Below are 21,684 nucleotides of genomic sequence, written 5' to 3' on the forward strand. Positions count from 1 at the left end.
TGTATACATGGAATGATTTTTAGGGGATTCTCTAACATCATTAAACCATGTGTATATGTGTGTGAATCAAGGGATATGGGACATTATATGTTGTGGACCAGGGGTGGGTAGTTAATCTTCCCAATGGGGTCACATTAGAAACTATTCTTGAGGGACAGTCCAATAAATTATAAAAAGTTCAAATTAATGTCAGGCCGCATAAGAAACAGTCTCAGTTTCTCATGTGGCCTTCTTTGGGAAGATTGTCCACCCCTGCTGTAGACAGTCTCTTAAGAAGAAAAACAAAGCTTTGGTGTCAAGGGAAGTCATAAACTAATCACACAAAAGTAAGCACTTGATGTTTAATGCTATCTTATATACAGACACTATCTTATATACTCAAACAAGTTTTGCTGAAAAACTGAATATGGAACAAGCAAAGCTTAATACTAAACAATATATATATTAGCTGTATAATACCAGTAGGCCAGCTCTAATAGTAATTTGGTATGGCTTCGCGGGCCAAATGTAATTAGGCTGCGGGCCAAATTTGGCCCGCGGGCCAGAGTTTGACACCTATGTTCTAGTGTGAATGATCGACATAACTAAAGTAACCCTCTATGTTCTTTTGCAGACATGTATTGCTGAGCTTTGAAGTGTCTGAATGAAATTCATGATGTACAGACATAGTATTACACATTAACACTTTATTTACACGACTATTTAAAAGAAAAAAAATCTATTTTCATACTGACTTTAGGATCTGTGCTGCACACTGCAGCACTCATTCAAAGTATGAGATTTGGCATGTTTACTTTTAAGCTTGACTTTTACTCAGAAAAATCAAACATAACAATGTACAAATCCATATGCATCAAAGCCAGATTTATACTAATACATTAGTCATTTCAAACAGCTGCATGATCATCAAGGTAAGGACGAATTTGCCTGGGCTTTGTATGTGAGTTAGGCGCCACTTTAGTCCCAACTTGTTAATTTATGTAGTTATGACTCCGTAATTTTGGCTGTGATTAACCTAAAACTCAGTTACAGCTTCAAAGGAACAGGGCCCTGGCACTGTTTTGTTTTCACGGTTGGCGCTTGTCCATCATTAGTGATGAAAATGCTAAAAAACAATATTCTTCAGTACAGCAGGTCCACAGCAGAGACAGTCGGTTCTTCAGGTTTTTTGATATCCGGTTTGGGCAGCTTGATCCGACTCATCGCGACCACTCCACAGACAGCAAAGTGAGTTGCAATGCTGCCTACGCCGAGCCAGAAAGACCAGTCCAGACTGTCATCCAAGACGACGAGGATGAAGAGGTTCTCCCGAAAGTTTGCCACTCGCTCAGTCAGACTGTGGTGTCTAACAGCTGCCAGGAAGCACAGAACACCCAGGGCACCAAATAGAGCTGCAGACAGAGGAGCAGGCAAGTCAGGGAAAGGACAAGAAACAAAATGATGCATCATCTGAGACATACCAGCAATGAAGTTCCACAGATAGAGTCCCTTGTGCCCTTTGATGCTCTGGTATGGAACCTTGCGTGCGTTGTAAATGCAGAAAGACAGACTGACCAGCGCAAAACCCACAGCCACCAGCAGGAACAGGATCACCATCATGTGGAGGCCCCCATTCAGTGTCCGCACAAGCTTTGGGAAAACTGGAGAAAGCAGAAAGAATCAAATACTGCATCTTGTCAGCTCTGTTGGACTGTATAAAAAGTAGAGCTGTAACCCTCTACATTATTATGTAAATTTGTGGATAGCAAACAAACTTAGATAATTTTAGTATTTTGTTTGCTACCCAAACCCTAAAATTTTGGTATATTCATTAAAATAAGGCCACACACTGATTTTTGTGAGTGTGAAAGTGGTTTGAGTTCACAGCATCAGCTTCTTTGTGCCTCTCTAAGGCCTATGATCATATCTTAGTAAATGTTTTATACTCATGTCACAACTAAAAGAACACAGTTTGAGTGCAGGGTGAACCCCCCTGTAAAAATAAACAAAAGTAATGCTCACGTGTTGTTCTACTCTAATAAGACAGGATCTGTGTAGTTTTAAAAGTCTGAAATCGTCTTACTGTATATTTTGGACCGCCTGTCCCCGAGCCCGCACCTCTTGGTCTTTCCTCCCTGGAACAATCCGTAATAAATGCTCCCGATGAACTGGTCCAGCTCGGGATTTGACGCATTCACTATCTCCACCCCGGTTTTACAGAGGATCCGCCCGGTAACCCACCGCTCCGTGGATAAAGCCACCACCAAGAGGACCACCGAGCCGATACAGAGCGCCGAGGCCACCGAGAATGTTATCCGCTTCCACAGAGAAGGCATCTTACGAGCCCATGGTGCCCCGAGGCAGGGACCGCAGTGCGCGCTCGGCGATCACCATAAGTTTATCCCACAATTTAAAAAGAAAGAAAGAAAAAGAAAAGAAAAAAAAAGCATCATAAGTTGCTCCCACCGTTGTGTAGCATCAACGTGTAGCGTGTAGCTTTGACGTTTGAGTCACAAGGAAGGGGAAACTGAATCCATGGAGGTCAAAGTGATCCCGCACCGGGAGAAACTCTATCCGTGCTGCGCGCTTGGTTTCTGCTCTCTCTCTGTCTCTCTCCCTCTTTTCACTCTCCTCTTTATTCATGGCATTAATTAACCTTTGTTGCTCGGCTTTTGCATGCAGAAATCTAACCGGTGACCTATAATTCTGGTTACAGCTTTAAAAATCTTGTAACCGTGCTTAATTATGACAGATGTGGTTCATCATGTCCCAGAGCCTGAAGGTCAGCGTGGACTATTAGCTACCACGAGGGTTTATTGGCCCCCATCTTTGTATTTCGACCTCCGCTTCTTACCTTCAAGGCATTGCTGAAATTAAGAAGACATAAAGTCTTGATGACTTTGACCTTTGACCTCCAAATATTAAATAGTTTGTGGTCCAAGTGAATGCTTTTGGCAAATTTGAAGAAATTTCTTCAAGATGAGATGTGTTCAAAACCGAAGATTGTAGATCTACTGTTGCTCTACTGGTTACATCCAAGGTATGCAGAAGAGCATCTCTGAACACAAACCAGATGGTCTAGAGCAGCAGAAGGCTGCACCAGGGGCTTTTCTGTCTGGAAAGTCACATGGCTCACCAAAAGTGCACAACAGGAGATTAGAAAAGGTTGCCTGGTTTCATGGGTTTTGATTTCTGCTGTGACATCAAGATGGCAGGGTCCGAAATGGGCATAAAAGACATGAAAGCATGAATTCATCCTGCCTTGTGTCACCTTCGTGTAATGGTCCGCCAGAGTCCGCCTTCAAAGTAAAAGTTGTGTCTCTTGAAATGAGTTGGCTGCAGCGATATATAAGAAGAGCAGAACCACGCAAATCAGCAAATTCCTTAAATACTGAACACATTTGTGTGTGTGTTTCTGTTACTTTCACACAGCTAATTGCCTATAGGTGCAATTGGAAAAGGGTTATGATGATAGTGAATCTATTGCATATACGGTAATAAAATCTCAATCAGCTTTGTATGTTTTATTTTGTTCATTCACAAGCTTTCTAAATTCAATAGGTTATAATGAAACGCAAGCTGATATTTGTCTCATTTTATACAGTCTTTTTAATGTCTTTAGCTTCGTGGGATTATAAACTGAGAAAAGGGGAAAATAAATAACGTGCGGCAAATAATTTTAGGGCTTTGGCGACATCTGCCGGTGAGTTGGATGACCTGCTGTGCGTGATGACGTCTGACCGTCAGTCTCCCAGGCAGCAGCGGCCTGAAACTTTCGTTTGGCGAAGATGGCGGAGGCGCTGTCGACAGGTCTGGGTGAAGAGAAGGAGAAGGAGGACAGGGAGAGGGAGAAGAAGGCTGCCACAGCGGGGAAGAACAAGGAGAAAGACGGAGTCACGGAGACGCTGGGGTTTAACGATAAAAATGGCGCTAGCAGGGGAAAGAAGAGCAACCTGTCAGGTGAGAGCTAGCTTCGTTTCCACAGGCGCTGACTCCCAGTTTGACAGCGCTAGCTAGCAGCTGAGATAATTATTGTTTACGGCGGCTGTAGGGTGTTTTTTGCAGTTTCTCGAGAAGGCATGTAAAATGTCAACTGAGCTTCTGCAGCTTCGGGGCTTGCTCCGAGTTTGCACATGTTGTGGGGATGTAGCTGCAGGCAGCCTCAGCAGCTGTTTGTGAGAAACTGAGCTGGAGTAAAGTAACGAGCAGGTGGCACAATTGTGTGATATGCATCCAAATGAAATCTAGCAGGAGGATTTCTGACTGTTAGTAAGACAGCAGTACTGCATGTGATCATGCAGAAAGTCCAGATCAGCCAGTTGGCTTCTCGTGCGGTTTCTTTGCACAGGCGCACTCAGATGAGTCGGTGGACACTGTGCGAGCCATAGGTGCATAGACACCCGTGTTGACTTGAAAGATTGCTCAACGTAATGCTTACGGCAATCATTTTTGACCCAGTTGCAAGAAGAAGGAAAAAAAAAGGGCATGTGTTTTCAGATGATTGGCATCATAAATTGTAATGGTTTATTCTAGTAAGATTTGTTTATTAGAAAGCGTGGACATCCCCACCATAAAGCTCAGCTGTTTCTAAATTTTATACACTTTTCTTTCTCTGTGAATTCAGCAGGTGCACTCGCGGTCTTCTTATGCATATACTCGATACTGCTATTTTTAATGCAACTGAATAAAGATTTTTTTTACCATGCTTGGTTGCTAAACGCCTACATATTTTGAACTCTGCTCCTCTTGTTCAGAAAATAAACCTTATCTATCAAGCTCCCCCAGAGCTGGAAAAAAAAATACAGTACTGTTTGAGCCCTTTTCATATTTCCTTCACATCAAACAAATTTTAATATTGGTCGAAGTTCACCAGAGTAAGTACAACATGCATTTTAAATTATGATTTCATTCAATAAGGGAAAAACACTATCCAAACCTCCGTGTCCCTGTGTGAAAAAATAATTCCCCTCTAAACCTGATGGCAGCGTCAGCCTTGATAACACTGCAAGAACTGCAGTCAGGCATTTGCGATAGCTGGCAATGAGTCTTTCTCATCAGGCGTGAATGGCCTGTTTATGGTCGTGCCGAAGCATCTCAATCACATGTAAGTCCAGACTTTGACCAGGGCACTCCCAAACCTTCATTTTATTTTGTTTTTTTAGCCATTCAGAGGTGAACTTGCTGGTGTGATTTATTTATCATTGTCCTGCTGCATAATCCAAGTGCTCTTGAGCTTCAGGGCACTGATGGCCAGACATTCTCCTCCAGGATGTTTTAGTAAAGAGCAGAATTCATGTTTCCTTTTACCCCAGCAAGTCTTCCAGATCCTAAAGGAGCAAAGTAACCCCAGACCATCACACTACCACCACCATGTTTGTGTATGATAATCTTTTTATGAAATGCTGTGTTAGTTCTATCCCAGACTTAAACCTTCCCAAACATTCAACTTTTGTGCCATCAGTCCACAGAATATTGTCCCAAAAGTCATGTAGATCATTAATGTTTTGTGGCAAATGTGGAACGAGCCTGTGTGCTCTTTTCCGTCAACAAAAAACCCATAAAGGTTGGATCTCTCCCATGGATGCCATTTTTATTTTATTTTTTATTGTTGAATCATGAACTCTGACTTTAATTGAGCCAAGTGAGGCTTGCAGTTCTTCAGATATTGTTCAGGTTCTTTTGTGACTTCATAGATGAGCCATCGATCAGCTCTCGGAGCAATATTGGTCGACCGGCCACTCCTGAGAAGGTTCACCACTGGTCCAAGTTTTCTCCATTTGTGGATAATGGCTCTCACCATGCCTCTGTGGAGTCTCAAAGCTTTAGAAATGGCTTTGTATCCCTTTCCAGACTGCTAGATGTCAAAGACTTTGTTCCTCAGCTCTTCTTGAGTTCATGCTTATAAAATATTGTTACCATGGGTTAAATTGCACTGATTTCCAGGTCAGATTAAATACCTAAATAAAAGCACTGGATGTTAATGAATCCTAATGACAGTCCATTTTAATACTAATGAAGAGAACTTTTTTATTATTGGATTTATCCAAATAAAGGGAACAAAATATGCTATGAGTACTTAAAAAACCAGCTGAGTCTGAACAGAACACTGAGTATGTATTGTCATTATATAATAAAATGTTAAAAAGGAGCCTAATATTAAAAAAAAAAAAAAACATAGTATAAGGCCTAAAGCTGCTTCAAACATGTAAATGAAATGAAAAAAGTAAATATAAAACCGAGTGACCAGAACAGCTTTAACTTTCCAAACCTTAACACCTTTGGGATGAACTGGAGCTCCTACTGTGAGCCAGGCCTGATCGAACCACATGAGTGGCCAACCTCACTAATACTCTTGTGGCTAAATGGGAACAAATCCCTTTGTTCATGTTTCCAAGCTTCAGCAGAGGAGTTTAGACGGTTCCAGGAGCAGATTAGCTTGAGTAGTTTTGGTTTTAGTGTAGCCGGTTCTTATCTGATTGAATTTACCATTAAGTAAGGACTCCTCTATGTGTGCTGTGTTGATAGTGTTGTTTGTGATAGATTCAAAACACAATAAAAAGAATAATTTATTCCTGTCTGTATCTGTAGACCTGTCTCTGGTCAGATTCATAACTACTGAGCTCACCAGAGGTTACTTCCTAGAACACAACGAGGCCAAATACACCGAGCGCAGAGAGAGGGTCTACACATGCCTCCGCATCCCCAAAGAACTGGAGAAGGTGAACACACTGTACACCCCCCCACTCAAAGAAAAAAAAATTTAATGAAATAAACACAGTTGCAATAAATGTATTTCTCCCCTCTCTTCCTGTTTTCAGCTGATGACATTCGGCTTCTTCCTCTGTCTGGACGCCTTCCTCTATGTGTTTACGCTGTTGCCCCTCAGGGTGATTCTGGCCCTGTTGCGACTCTTCACAGTGCCATGTTGTGGTCTCAGGTAACGTATAAGCATAAGTATTAGAGTTGTATATTAAAGTACATTTCCTTAACCCATCATTTGTTATTAATAGGGAATATTTTGATACATGTGCTTCTCATCAGTACAACTCCACCATCATTAAAAGTATATTTGCATAGATTGTTTTAGATGTCATTTATGTACGAGGTACAAATGTTGTGATTATCATGATTATCAGGTCCTATGAAGTATAATGTTGGAGTAGAGCCTCAGCTCTTCATCAGTGATTTTTCTGTCTTCAAAATTTGTTAGTAAAACATAAGAAATCAGAGAATAATAGAGCAAAACAAAGTCAAAATGTCAGGCTTGACCTAGTCATTGCTGTCATAATGTTGTGTAAAAAAAAAAAGAAGAAGCAAACTCTGGCTATTTACGTTTACTGATTTGCGGCAATTTGAGCAAGATGAATAAAATAAAGAAAAAGTTGTTTACTTTATTCACCTTGTTTATTTTCACCAATCTAATTTGATTTCAAAGGGAGACTCATTGGTTACTGCATGCTTTTATTTACAGTCTCACTAGTTTCTCATTTACCTGTTGTCACTGTGAGTGCACCTGCTCTCACAGATGTGGAGTAATAATAGACTCTGAATCCTGCTGTGCAATGAAAGCATCCCAACAAGCATTACATTGGTACACTGAACATAATGGCAGTGAGAGCAAATGGGAGGGAGACGCCGACATGGAAACCATCATGTTCATCGGGGATTTTCAGTCATGTCACCTAACTTGACCACAGTTTGCAGTTTAATAATAAACTTCTATCAACATAAAAATTAAAGCTGTTGATATTGTAAAGTTGACATACCTATAAAATGCAAAACCTTTGCCCCTATATTCCCTCGGTTATGATTGCTTTTGCATTAGGAGCTGGTTCACTGATGCTGATGTGTGACAAAGTAAACACAGAAGAATGCTGAACAGATTGGCCCCATTCGTCTGCTCATTGTCACCGATACCCAGTCTGGCTTTCTGAGTCAGGATTGGGCTGGTATACCCTCCATGTATTAGGCAGCTGCATCCCTTATTAGTCCTTTGTTGATCAGTACGAATATTACACTGTTAATCAGTTTGATTACAGTCACTTAATTTTTTGTGTTGCGTTGTGTGCATTTTTTCCAAAATCTGCATATCTTGTGATATGTACAGCGTAGGCAACATGACCCATATTTAGAGCTTCCCTGTTTTGCTCAAATCCAGAATTCTTTTTAGAAACTTTAAAGAATCAAATTGTGGTTCATTGAGAATATAAAAAAAAAACAGGAGCAAGGAATAAATATGTTCTGCAGTCCCACTTTAAAGGGGGCTCTATCACCCTGGACAGGGTCTTTGTCTGAAGCAGTGCAATGTTGTTATTGACCTCCTGGGGGCAGCAGAGCTCTGAGACAACAGCCGTCACTATGCTGTTCTGTTCTGGTGATTTTCTTGTGAACATTTTTTTTGTCTGTGACGTTTGTGTGTTGTTTAGCGGCTCCCGCTTGCTTCAGCCAGCCCAGGTGTGCGACGTACTCAAGGGCTTCATTATGGTGCTGTGTTACTCAATGATGAGCTACGTGGATTACGCCATGATGTACCATCTCATCAGAGGACAGTCTGTCATCAAACTATACATCATCTACAACATGTTAGAGGTACACTGTGTAATCTTCCTCATTGGCCAGTTCAGTATCTAATGACACTGCACCACTCATTGACTAGCTCTCCCCCGTCATCCTTCCCTTGTTGTGTTGTCAGGTGGCGGACCGCCTGTTCTCATCATTTGGCCAAGACATACTGGACGCTCTGTACTGGACCGCCACAGAACCCAAGGAGAAGAAGAGAGCGCATATAGGCGTGATTCCTCACTTCCTCATGGCTGTTCTCTACGTCTGTATCCTCAAAAACATCACTGATATTAAAATGGTTAAAAGTTAGTCAGTTTAAGGTTGATTTGCAACATCAATCAGTTTTATCGTTCATCAAAATGTTTTTCTGAAGTGTATTTAAAACAAATGAAATTAAAAGCTTAAATTCAGATTTTGAAACTGACAGAAAAAGGTCACATTAGAGGCAAAAGGAAAGACAATACTTGGAAGAATAAATGCCCCCAGTGGTCCCAAACAAGCGTTATTCATCACTCTGCTATTTAATCTTCCCAGTCTTCGACTCTCTCCATAAACCAAACAGACAATCAAAGTTGAAGTAATCATTAGCAGCAAATATAACAGCTGTACTTCAGACTAGTAGGGCACATAAAGTCATTGCATCAGTATTATTACAGTGCAGAAAATGTGTGTTTTTCCTCAACATGTATCCAGTTCTTCATGCCATCCTCATCATGGTTCAGGCCACAACTCTCAATGTAGCTTTCAACTCCCACAACAAGTCCCTGCTCACCATTATGATGTCAAACAATGTGAGTTTTATGCACAGACATATTACCCTGTTTAAAACACATGCGGCATCTCCAGTTCAGTCCTGATGTTTTTATGTTGGGTTTTTCTTTTTTCTGCAGTTTGTTGAGATCAAAGGGAGTGTATTTAAGAAGTTTGAAAAGAACAACCTTTTCCAGATGTCAAATAGTGGTAAGTGGTGGTAAAACAGCTGGCTACGTTCCACAAAAATCAAAATTTTTGAATACCTTGTGCCTCCTCCTCTCAGTATGATTATTTAATACAAGGTAAATATGTGGAATCGAGCTCAACTGCAGTGAGCACAAAGTAGGTTAATCCTGGATTGATTTGTTTGTTTCCCATAGACATAAAAGAGAGGTTCACCAACTACATCCTCCTGCTCATCGTCTGTCTGAGAAACATGGAGCAGTTTTCATGGAATGCCGGTAACCTAATACAAAGCTTTGCAAAGAGTACTGAAAGCTATACAGCTGCATACAGATGTGCATTATCATAGTACCCCGATTAGGTTCATAATCGGGTCTTTTCACTCTTGCTAAGTAGCTCACTGTTTTCTTTTACTACTAATACTGGATTAAATAATTATACTGATTAGATTTTAATGTGTTTGTTTTCAGACCACTTGTGGGTGCTGTTTCCTGATGTAGTCATGGTGATAGCCTCAGAGGTTGCCGTGGATGTTGTCAAGCACGCCTTTATCACCAAATTCAATGACATCAGTGCTGATGTAAGTCCTTTCTCTGTACGTTTGACGGTTTATTAACTTGGTTAAGGTGCAGTTGAGTGTTTGGCCACTAGAGGAGAAACACATTAGTTAAAGCTATTGAACTATTCTATCATGTTCACCCAACAGCAATTGAGTAAAATGAGAAACACAATTTAAATCAGATAAAATAAATCTGTTAATTAGAATGAACATCTGACAGTCTTAGCAAGCTCTGATGTGAAAAACCTGGAATAAATCACCATAAAATGGGAAATAAGCTTAAAGCTTATTAATACAGTTAAAATTGTTGACTGTTGTCTATCAGCTTCAACACAGTTCAAATATTTGTGTGGAAAAGATTAGTGAGGAGTGTCATTATTCTAGGTATAAAAAACATTTTAATGGGATATTTTCTCATTTATGTCTTAGATCTATTACTTTCTACATTTAGATGTGCTTTTGCGCATAAAAGCACATCTAAATGTAGTTATAGTGTCACCATGTATCAGCTGAACTTAGAAATAGGCTGCAGTTTTATTTATATATTCTTGGCATCATTAAACGTCTGCTGCAGTGTACAGAGAAAAATCAGTGGACTATGATAATTAAGTTTTAGAGCTTCTTTTTTCTCAGTTATTGTGTGGGCATTTCTCTTCAAAGGACGTCAGGGATCATTTGGAAAACGTGTCATACCTGTGAGGTTAGATTTAGTATATGGGAAGTACAGACACAGCCTGCAGATGGCCAGTTTAACCTGACACAAGGTTTAATTTTGGTCTGCCAGTAAGTTTCTCCAGACACTAACTGGGGATATGAAGGGGTTGGACCTGTGACACGATGGTCAGTGCAACCTGTATATTACTTAACATCAGAGAGAATCTGTGCTTTGACAATAGTTGCATCAGAAAAGAAAGTCAACTAAGCAGTCAACAAAACAAATTTGAGAGTAATGTGCAGAATTTCAGTTGTATATGCAGGAAAAATGCTTACAGTGAGTAATGTAATGATGCCACACTAACAGGCTAACACGCACAGCAGCAACTAAGTTTGATCTGCTCTATTTTAGCTAATTTTGGTCCTATGGCAAGAGCTTAACCGTTTAATGCACACTGATCCAAGTGAAAATGCTTCCACTGTTTTCAATTGAAGACACAAACTTCACCATTCAGACAGTGTAACCCATTTTACAATGTTGTGATCTCACAGCAAAACTAACAGCAGTGATAGAAATTACTTTAAGGAACTGAAATGATGGTGCATATTTTTCTGTCATGTTTAGGGTTATATACATGTTAAATCTATAGTCTTGTGTTTCAAAAAATAATAGGTAAAATACACAAGGTAAAATATCTAGTATTTACCATGATATGGACCTCAAATTAAGATGATCTAGAACAATAACAGGGTTAGAGTTCTGGTCACTTGACCCATATAAAATATGTTATATCGTAGTATTTCATGATTTACAAATCTGTGTATTTTCACTGTGGTGGTCTCTTTAGCACTATTGTTATACTGTTAGAGAATCATCCCCCTGCACGAGAAACTGTCAGCAGGCCCATTTTTTCCTTATCAATTTCTCGCTTCCTTCCCTCATGGGTCGCCTTTCTCTTTGATTTTCCTCCAAGGAGTTGTAACTATGCTTATGTAACAGAAAGCAGCCCCACAGGAAGGGATTAACCCCTTTATCCCCAAACTGTCAAACCTAATCACACAAACCTCACTCACATTGTAAGTGTTCAAGCACCTGTGAGTCCATACTAATCCACGTTTAATCCGCACACACATTTTTGCTTCTTTTCGGCTTCATGAATTTACCTTTACTGTGCTTTCACCTTGCATTCATGCGCCAGAGTAAAGAACAAGCAGGTAAACCAATTATGAGACTTGCAGTAAACAAGTTAACATTTGTCACGTCACCACAACAAGGCAGGCGCTCTACTCAGTAGCTTATTTGTTTTATATTTTGATGTTTCTCTTGTATTGGTTGACACGTTGCCTCTGTCTCAGGTATACGGGGAATACAGAGCCAGCCTCGCCTTTGACCTGGTCAGCAGTCGACAGAAAAATGTGAGTGAAGTGGCTCAAATCATAGTAATTTAGGAAAATACAAATAAAAGGGCAAGGTGCTGTTTGTGTTTTCTCTAATGAAAGACAACATTTTCTTCTGTATGACACTACATATCATCTTATTTCCTCTTTTTTTATTATATATACTAGTCCAAAAACAAAAGGCAGGTTAGTGTTTTGAATAGATTTCATAAACCCTCACTAATAATACAAGGTATGGCCTGGACTGCATATTCAGTGCCTGAGTAAGTTGAGGGATGTCTCTCCATTCCACAGTGCAGGCTGCAGCTGTGCACTGCTTACTTGTTGCGGCTGCCTCTCATGAATTTCAACACAGCATGTCCCCGGCATGCTCAGTAGGAGACCTTTTGCGGCTAAATCCTGACTGGCGTCAGGACATGCTCCTGATCTACTAGGCACTGTGCGGCCGTAACAGCCGTAGGGTGGGTTGCTGCCGCAAGAATGGCACAGGTGTAGGTTGGGGCGCCTCATCTTGGTACCTCTGTCCAGTCACATTTCCACCACACTCAGAAGAGCTCAGACACGCGTGCCAGCATCCAGCATTGCCAGTAGCCCTGCCTCATACACCTTGATTCAGTTGCAGCATGATACACTGATGACAGTGTTGTGCATATGTCCTTTTCTTTTCTGTTATTGCTATTCACCTCTAATCATAACATCTGATAATTATTGATTCTGATATATCAGTCGGTGAGTAACGTTTTAAAAGTGAATGAGGAACGTGTTGAAAGCACATCCAGTAGTTTTTCCTGATTTTTAGCTTATGATTTCATTAAAAGAATGGACTGAGTTATTCATGAGTAAAACTGTGCTGCTTATTGGTGTTTTACATAAAAATGTGTTAACTGTGTCTCCAGGCGTACACAGACTACAGTGACTCAGTATCCAGGCGAATGGGCTTCATCCCGCTTCCTTTAGCGCTGCTGGTCAGTCGTTCTTTCACAGGATGGCTTTTGATATTGAGATGTTTGCTCCCATGTTTGCTTTCTTATAAATGTGACGATGTTTTTTCAGCTGATCAGAGTGGTGACCAGCTCAGTGAAGATCCAGGGGTCGCTCTCGTTTATGTGTGTCCTGCTGTTTTACTTGGGGTAATTGGCCAACATGTCTTCATCATTTTTAATTATTTTCTTGACACTGTTTGTTTTCAGTTTCACGTGACTTTTGCCTGTCTCTGTGAGCAGGATGATCACTCTGAAGGTTCTCAACAGTATCGTTCTCCTGGGAACTTCCTGTGTGTTTGTCAAAGAGGCCAATATGGAGGAAAAGCTCTTTGACCCTCCGCCTTCTGTCGCCTCCAGCCGTGCAAACTCTAGAGCTCACCGGACAAAACATGTTCACGTTTCACCGCAGCAAGGTAGCTCAGTCACTCTGTCTCACTGTCTCTTTTCCTGATTTTAACTGCTGCTAAAAACTCTTAACTTGCTTTATAACAGAATCCACAGCTGACAAAGGAGAAACTTCTCTGCCGTCAGACATCTCTCAGCCCACCAACACAGCAGAAAACGCTGCCCCCTCCTTCCCGAAGAGTGACTCAGACACATTCCTGACGACTCCTGACGAGGAGGACGATGACAAAATCATCAACGCTGACACGGGACTGGAAGGAGGCGGACTTGCACACCGACCACCCAAGAAAGACCTGCTGGAGATAGATCGCTTCACCATCTGTGGCAACCGAATAGACTGAAGGACCAGTGTAGCAATCCTGGCAACACTACAGGGTTCAGGGATCAGACATGGGTCATGGAGCATGCTCAGACTGTACTTACTTTTGTGCACCTGACCCCTCAATTATTTATTTATTTATTGACTGACAAAACCAGCAAAGGCATAAAGCTGTTACTACAAGCATCCGAGGCGGCTTCAGACGTTTCCAGCTGGTCCTGCGTGTGTCTGATGAGCCAAGCGGGCTCTGGCACTGGGTCAGAGTCCTGGCGGTGACGCACTCGCTGATGAAGACAGCATGTAAAACACGGGAGGAGCAGACTACAGAGAGAAATCTGCGTATGTCAAATCACGTGTGTTCAGAAGCACAATCAGTGAGAAGCTGTTTTTAAGAAAGAACAAAAGTTTTTACTTCTTTTTTTTAAAATTATTCCTAAAAAAAAAGGCTGATGATATTTGAAATGAAGTTTTTATGACAGGTTTCAAATCTTTTTTCTAAATTGAATCACAATCACGTGGAAGGATTCAAATCATGAAGTTATTCTGCAGACAGAAGCTCTAACACACACACACACACACACACACAGAGGTTGATCTGAGGTGATGAGGTGAGCTGCAGTCCCATCAGGTTAAATATGGCAGCAGTGACACCAAGAATGGCTTTGCTTGGCTGCATCAGCTTCAGTTGTAATGTTTGGTTTGGTAACTTAAGAGACATAAAAAGTTGGAAGGCTTAATGTCATTTGTGTTGGTATTACCTTAAAGCACTGAGATGATGGTGCAGATTTGTATTTATTTTGAGATGGCCTTCCAGGCCTGACAGGTGTGACTTATTTATGTGCTTAATTTGTACCTTTTTCATTGAAGCATGTGGCCTACAGATAATCGTGGCGACACATCACAGGCATATAACATTTTCTTCTGTTTGCTTTTTGATGTTGGAAACTGATCTGACATGTTTTCTCATTCCTCGCTGAGTGAGAGTGGACTGAAAAATCACATGAAATGCTTCATTGTATGCTGATTTCTTCATAATCCAGGCCAAAACTAGCTTGTCAATGAACAAAGTGCAAGTTTTCTGTGTTGAAGCTAGTTTATATCTTTTTATGCAAAATGATGGATTAAGATTTTTCTGGGGAAGGAAGTAAAGAGTTATTGCAAGGATGGGTTCTGGCTGCGTGGAAAGAGAATTGCAACTTGGGCTTGCTACATCTTTGACTCCAAAAGGTCTGAGCAGGAGGAACCTAGGACTAAAAACTGATCAGGCACAGTTCGGTCCTTAATTTGCTGGACAGTGACACAGTTTTTGTAGTTTTAGAGTGGATTTAAATCAAACAGTGAAGATGTGACTGAAGTGCAGACTTCAAACCTCAGTTCAAGGGGATTTACAAAAATGATCCATTAACTGTTTGGGAATTAGAGACATTTTTATGCAATACTTATACAAATTATAGACCCAACTGTTAAACAAGATTTTTATCTTAACTGAGACCAGTGAGGGGGCACAGCCAGGGGCCAAGTCCAGTCTCACTACAGGGTCATGGTCCGTACAGTGAAAAAATAGCTGTATACTGCTGAAAGGAGGAGTGTGAATGCAGCATTAGTGTGTGTGTCATATGTGAGAGGTATTTTTCAGTGTGTGGATGGATCTCTACCTAAAAGCGGACAGTGTATGAGTTTGTTTTTTTCTCTTCCATGTACAGCTCATTCGTGTAATGTATCTCCTTACATGGTAGAAGGAGAATAAAACAAGACTTTGTTTTGTAACAGTTTCTGGTGTGATTTTGTGCGTGCGTGCGTGCGCGGGCATGCGTTTCAGTGAAAGGAGTCGATGCCCTCCCTGTTAACCAGGCAAACACTGCAGCCCACTGTTCCCCTTGAATGGACATTTAGAGGGGGTGTATGTCATCACACACAGGGGTAGGGTGGGGGCTTTTTGCCGAAGGTCCAGCTCACATAAATGGTCTGGCTACACGACATCCCTGATTGTGTCGACATATTTCAGGTTTTTCACATTTAACCCATCCAGTGCCACATAAAAGCTGCATGTGAGATGAGAGAGGATGAAAGAGAGCACTGACTCATGAAGCCATCAAAGCGGTTTTTAAAGGCTTAACCAGACTATACTGTTTCCGTTAAACTCAATGCTTTGTTTCCCCACTTTCTTGCCAAGTCAAACCTTGCATCTTTTGCCAGATGTTCCCTTCGCTGAACTATCTAACAGACAGCTGCTAAGTGTCCAGACTCACTTTTACTCACAGAGGCCCAAGGTGTAGCCAAGTCAAACAGTATTTAAAACAAGATTATTTTGAACTTCTGAATCATGCAAAGCTACTTTAGCAGGCTCAGACTAAATGTATCAAGCTTGAAACAATGTTCATAAACAAAAATATCTCCCCATGAACCAAACCTTTCAAAATGATGATTGCTGGATCAACTGCAGGGTCAAAAAGGGTTATGTAAAAACTCAGAAAATTTATACCAGTTGTGTTATTGGCTCAGACGTTTGAAGCAGAATTAATTTTAATTCCTGAAAGAAAAAGCACACAAACCAAAGTCAAATAGTAAGACATTATTAGTATGAATAGCAGAGGCAAGATTTATGATATTTTTTTAAAATCATTTTTGGTTTTAACATTTTGTTATTTTTAGTTAACAAAAATCTCCACACCTCGTTATATTTTACTGTATTGACTCTGGCCTGGACAAACAAACAGCCTGCTTAAATCCACCTTTTGGTTTCCTGTTGTGAAGTCAGCGGGCCTGCTCAGCTGACCCTCTGTGAACCTTGGCTTGAACAGTACACCTGGGGACGAGAGAGAGGGAGAGGGTGACAGGTGGCTGGTCAGAGCGGTGTCGCGCGCCACAGATGCTCCCGACCAGCTTTCAAACGCGCGCGAGCGTGCTCGAGCCTTTTACGTACACGCGAGATTAGTCTGCTCGCAGCCCGAAGCCGGTGAGAGTGTGTGAGCGCTCGTCTTCGGCCGCCGGTCCTCGCAATCGTCGAAGAGCCCCGGGAAGATGTCGGTGATGACTCCGTACCGGGAAACCCGTAGCTAACGGCTGCTACTCATGCGACCATTGGATGTTGTTTTTAAAACTTTTCCTTAGGACGGTTGTTTTTGCGGTGTGGGGATAAAAAACACCACCCGGAGGGACAGGTGTCACCCACCCTTCTCCCTCCAGTTTTGTGTTTCCTCTCCCTCTCACACTTTTTTTTTTTTTTTGGAAACCGAGTAGGACCTCGGGGAACCATGCTGTGGACACGCTGGCTCGTGCTGCTGCTCTGCTGGGGGGCCACAGGCAGCGAACAGCAGGCGGATGAGAGGGGCGCGGTACCGGCTGAGGTCCGGTCGGACTCCCGCAGAGAGCGCTCACCTCCGCCGGTGGAGCCGCTGGATTTTGGGTTTGTACCCGCGGCGGTTTACGACACCCACGCTTATTACGAGCCAGGGAGCATGGGGATCCTCTTCCACATGGTCCACGCGTTTCTCTACATCATTCAGCCGAACCCCTTTCCCAAAGGTGAGATTACTGACACCACCCCACCCTTAGCCCATGTCTCCTATTCCCAGGACGCTGTCTTTACGGTGTACCAGCGCTTTTAACGCGTGGCCTAGTTCAACTTCAACGTTAGTGCGGCTCGAACAGGTGCGACCAATCACATTTAATTAGGCTACCTGAGGAGAAAGTTCAGCAAGTATTTTTAGCACCCGGTTTATTCTCTGTTATTTACAGCAGCAGAACTCGTTATGCCCACAAACTTGACTCAACCTTACTTGTCATCCAGATGCAGCTGTACAGATGCTCAGTATACATATGTTTATGCATATCTGTCTATATATGAAATACAAGTGCATAGTCCATTTAAGTAAGAAGTGCATTACTTGTCAGTGTAATCATGGGATTTTTAAAAGCACGTCACAATCACTGGACATGAGACAGAGAGATATTTTATTGATCCCACAAGTGTGCAATTGTGGTGGAAAAGTGTACAATTGAGAATGTGTGTATGCAGGGTTTCTCTTGGCTTAAAGCAGGCTTTCAGGGATGAAACTCTATTAGTCTGCATATGATTAAGCTAATTAGTTTGCATAACCTTACTTAATAGATGTCTGTGGATTTTTCTCGTATTTTTATCCATTTGAAAATCAAAAAAAAAGTTTTCTGATTGGGTAAATTCAACCACATTAAAAAAAACTCATTATAAATAGATACAGCTATATTAAACATATATTTTTACATGAAAGAAAAATATTGATATGCATTTCAATATTAAAGCAAGTAAGTAAAAGCTGAAATTTAAAAAAAAAAAGAAGAAAAAAAGTGGATTGAAATAAATGTATGGTAGTCTATTCAGGACCAGGTCTGGGTCCACACAAGGTGTCCCAAGCTATTATTAATGTGAGAATCTAAAAATATATATCCTGATTAAACAAAGACATTTATTTTTAGACTTTGATTCTCCTCACTGCCCATGCTGATGCCATGATCTGTTTTAAGGCATCAAAAGTCAGGCAGCTCACACATCACTGACTTGGCTTAGAGGTCGGGGACCTGACTGGCCTGTTGTACGTCATAAACCAAATGGCAAAGTCCAAATAAACAGTAATAACCTCAACAAGGCTGCTGTGGCGCGAGTTATTTGTGCTGTGCTGCTGTGTCTGTAACCCTAAACCCAGAGGTAAACCTGTGCCATATCATCATTATCTAATTTTAACACTGACCTGCCCCCCCAATTAAAATCCCTCAAACTCAAAGAGCACAAAGGGGGTGGTATGCTGTGATGATATGCGATTGTTGAGCAGCTTAAAGGGATCCATAGCTGTCATAAGTCATGAATGATCTCCTGCAAGCCCATGCTCCAGGTGATTCATAGGTGATCACAGGATCAATAAAAACAATGTATGTTGCTCTGTTGTCCTTGTGATGAAGGCCACTAATCCAGTGATCACATCCCATTAAAAACAGTTTGTTTATGTGTTGTATGTGTAACTATGGGTGGTCACGTTGGTGGATGACACACAGCAATTGGATTGAAGGTTTTAAGTTGCTGCCATTTCGGTGTCCAGGGTTAGGGCCGCTGGCTGGCTAATCAATTAGCAGATCTGCGATTAAGGAAAGCTTTCCCAGTCACCTGCATCACAGCATAATACCTTAATCCGCTGCACCATATGCTGCTATTCCATTCTAGTATGACTCACTATCACCCACACACAGGTAGCCCACCTGGATGCCACATCATCTCTCTGTACGTATATGTATAAATGCTTTACACGACCTGAGCCTCGTAGACAGTGGCAGGTGCATGTGTTCATTTATGATGGATGCAATACTGTCAAGCAAAACTGTTATGAACATTTAAATCAGAAGAGGGTGCTATATATACATATATATATATATATATATATATATATATATATATATATATGTATATATATATATATATATATGTATATATATATGTATATATATATATATGGGTTTCTGACGACGCGTAAGTCAGGAGACACCCTCGGCAAGGCTCGGACGGCACTGGGACGGTGCGGGAGAGTGAGTGGCTGCCACAGCAGCCTCCTCTTCCAGCCTACCTGCCTGCCAGCCTTCCCTCCCACCCCGATCGACTGGCAAACGTGGCCTGCCATCGGAGGGCTGCCGCCGGGCCCGGCTCCTTCGCCGGCGCCTTCGGGCGGTCCGCTCCTCCGGCCCGCAGGCTCGCCTCTAGCGCTGGCCGGGGGCTACAGCGCGAAGGTCGGAGCGGGTGGTGGTTCCCGGACCCCGCCCCACCCTCCCCGCGCTTTCCCCCGCCAGGCGCGATCGCTCGGTAGCGAGACCGAGACGCCCGGTCCGTCCCGGTGGTCATACCACGGCGGGCCTCGTCACAGAGGTTTGGGCGAACCCAGAGTCTGCCCACCCCGCAAAGGCGACGGGGCCCTGTCCGGCAAACACGGTTTCTAGAACCCTCGCCCCGGTCCACATCTGCATCCGGAAAGCCTCGCCCTGGTCGACAGGGCTCAGTAGCCGGCTCGGACGTCGCCCGGATCAACAAGGTTGAGGAACCAGGGCACCCTGACGACAAGTGGGCTACTGGAACAAGAAGGCATCGGTGGGCAAGAGACGAAAACAGGGCGTTGTTGGAATGCTACTATGCAAGTAACCCTGGCGGAAGGGGTTACATGAATAGGATGAGGGATACCCAACATCCACAATGACGGCGAAACAACTAGTAGCTCAGTGTTCCAACATTCGAAAGAAGGGACTGCTCTCACAGCTAGAGATTGACGAGGTACAACATAAATGCTACGGCAATGCTACGAGGAGTCAGGACGCCAGGTCAGGGGGGAGATATCATCACCCCCACCCGAGATTGGGTACATAGCCCCAAGTGCGATAGGAGAAGGATCGTTGAGTGCGAGAGGAACTGACCTGAAAGATAGGATCATGGCCAAGCTTGAAACCTGGATCCCCCGTAGCCGGTTACCAAGATTACGTGAAGTACCCTCAGAAGGTCTGCTAGATGATGTTAATGCAGCACTACGGATGATACCTACAACCACGATTACCGACACTAACAAGCTAATCTACAATACGGCAGCAGTGATCAGTGAGATGCTTGGCTACAAGTTGAACAGCCACAAGGGGCAGTACCCTCCATGGAGAAGGAGGCTAGAGGGCAAGAAGGGAGTAGCACGAAGGGAGGTTAGCCAACTAACGGAGTTGCAGAAAGGCGCGACAAAGAAGGTGCATAAGAAATACAGCAAGCTGTCCATACCTGAGGCCTTGGAAACTGCCAAGCAAAGACTCACAGCCTTGGCCAGCCGCTTGAGGAGGTACACCAGAGAGATAGAAGGCAGGAGAATAAACCAGCTGTTCTCCACAGAACCAGCAAAGGTGTACTCTCAGTGGCAAGGGAACAATAAGAGAACAGCACCACCAAGGCTGGAGACGGAGCAATACTGGAAGAGCATATGGGAGAAGGATGCAACCCATAACGGCAATGCTCAGTGGCTAGTGGATCTGAGGGCAGACCATAGCGACCTCCCTGAACAGGGTCCAGTAACCATCACAGTGGCAGACATCCAAGAAAGGGTCTCCAGTATGAAGAGTTGGACAGCACCAGGGCCCGACATAGTTCACGCCTACTGGCTGAAGAAGCTGACTGCACTCCACGAGCGTCTGGCAGCACAAATGAACCAGCTGCTAGTTAACGAGAGACACCCGGAATGGCTAACCGAAGGTCGGACCGTCCTGATCCCCAAGGACCCCAAGAAGGGACCGGTCCCATCCAACTACCGACCAATAACCTGCCTCAGTACTACATGGAAGCTCCTGTCAGGCATCATATCGGCTAAGATGAACAGGCACATGGGTCAATACATGAGCGGGGCACAGAAAGGGATTGGCAAGAATACCAGAGGCGCAAAACACCAGCTACTGGTAGACAGAACAGTCAGCCGAGACTGCAAGACCAGACTGACCAACCTGTGCACTGCCTGGATTGATTACAAGAAGGCCTATGACTCAATGCCCCACAGCTGGATACTGGAATGCCTAGAATTGTACAAGATCAACAGGACCCTAAGAGCCTTCATCAGGAACTCAATGGGGATGTGGCGTACAACACTAGAGGCCAACTCCAAGCCCATAGCACAAGTCACCATCAAGTGCGGGATCTACCAAGGAGATGCTCTGTTCCCACTGCTGTTCTGCATAGGCCTGAACCCCCTCAGTGAGATCATTAACAAGACTGGCTACGGATACCGACTACGAAACGGAGCGGTTGTCAGCCACCTCCTGTACATGGATGACATCAAGCTGTATGCCAAGAGTGAACGAGACATCGATTCACTGATCCACACTACCAGGCTATACAGCAATGACATTGGAAT

At 42.9% G+C, this 21,684-nt stretch overlaps 3 protein-coding genes across 8 annotated transcripts in view; 2 read left to right on the top strand and 1 right to left on the bottom strand.

Moving 5' to 3' along the window:
- Positions 1-929: 929 nt before the first annotated feature.
- Positions 930-2,315, bottom strand: clrn2 (clarin 2). Its single transcript, XM_063475203.1, has 3 exons — positions 2,063-2,315; positions 1,461-1,640; positions 930-1,391 (listed from the first exon to the last, which is right to left on the bottom strand). The coding sequence occupies exons 1-3, from the start codon at positions 2,313-2,315 to the stop codon at positions 1,123-1,125; spliced, it is 702 nt and encodes a 233-aa protein (XP_063331273.1). The 3' UTR covers positions 930-1,122.
- Positions 2,316-3,747: 1,432 nt separating this feature from the next.
- tapt1b (transmembrane anterior posterior transformation 1b) lies at positions 3,748-15,539 on the top strand. Its single transcript, XM_063476043.1, has 14 exons — positions 3,748-3,939; positions 6,568-6,698; positions 6,798-6,916; positions 8,406-8,568; positions 8,672-8,807; positions 9,235-9,332; positions 9,432-9,501; positions 9,675-9,755; positions 9,948-10,057; positions 12,047-12,106; positions 12,985-13,053; positions 13,142-13,218; positions 13,312-13,484; positions 13,564-15,539. Exons 1-14 carry the CDS (start codon positions 3,768-3,770, stop codon positions 13,815-13,817), a joined length of 1,713 nt encoding a protein of 570 aa, XP_063332113.1. The 5' UTR covers positions 3,748-3,767; the 3' UTR covers positions 13,818-15,539.
- A 1,159-nt stretch (positions 15,540-16,698) lies between these two features.
- prom1b (prominin 1 b) overlaps positions 16,699-21,684 on the top strand; it is a 31,958-nt gene continuing 26,972 nt past the window's right edge. For 2 of the 6 annotated variants that reach the window (XR_010094051.1, XR_010094052.1), the window contains exon 1: positions 16,699-17,320. Coding sequence is in view for 1 of the 6 variants with exons in the window: in XM_063476044.1 (XP_063332114.1) it covers positions 17,050-17,320 (271 nt within the window). In the remaining 5 variants the exon portion in view is untranslated. The remainder of the gene's footprint in view (positions 17,321-21,684) is intronic. The other 4 variants (XR_010094054.1, XR_010094053.1, XR_010094055.1 and 1 more) reach the window with 4 other exon arrangements.

Source organism: Pelmatolapia mariae, linkage group LG6, assembly GCF_036321145.2.
Source record: "Pelmatolapia mariae isolate MD_Pm_ZW linkage group LG6, Pm_UMD_F_2, whole genome shotgun sequence".
Taxonomy (NCBI): Eukaryota; Metazoa; Chordata; class Actinopteri; order Cichliformes; family Cichlidae; genus Pelmatolapia; species Pelmatolapia mariae.

Bases quoted from the DNA above. Each gene is read 5' to 3' on its own strand.
- clrn2 (XM_063475203.1), bottom strand. From the start codon at position 2,315: ATGCCTTCTCTGTGGAAGCGGATAACATTCTCGGTGGCCTCGGCGCTC. The intron at 1,641-2,062 runs GTAAGACGATTT...TGCTTTCTCCAG, and splicing joins CAGGCGGTCCAAAATATACA to TTTTCCCAAAGCTTGTGCGG. The intron at 1,392-1,460 runs GTATGTCTCAGA...CTCTGTCTGCAG, and splicing joins TCTGTGGAACTTCATTGCTG to CTCTATTTGGTGCCCTGGGT.
- tapt1b (XM_063476043.1), top strand. From the start codon at position 3,768: ATGGCGGAGGCGCTGTCGACAGGTCTGGGTGAAGAGAAGGAGAAGGAG. The intron at 9,756-9,947 runs GTAACCTAATAC...GTTTGTTTTCAG, and splicing joins GCAGTTTTCATGGAATGCCG to ACCACTTGTGGGTGCTGTTT. The intron at 13,485-13,563 runs GTAGCTCAGTCA...GCTTTATAACAG, and splicing joins TCACGTTTCACCGCAGCAAG to AATCCACAGCTGACAAAGGA.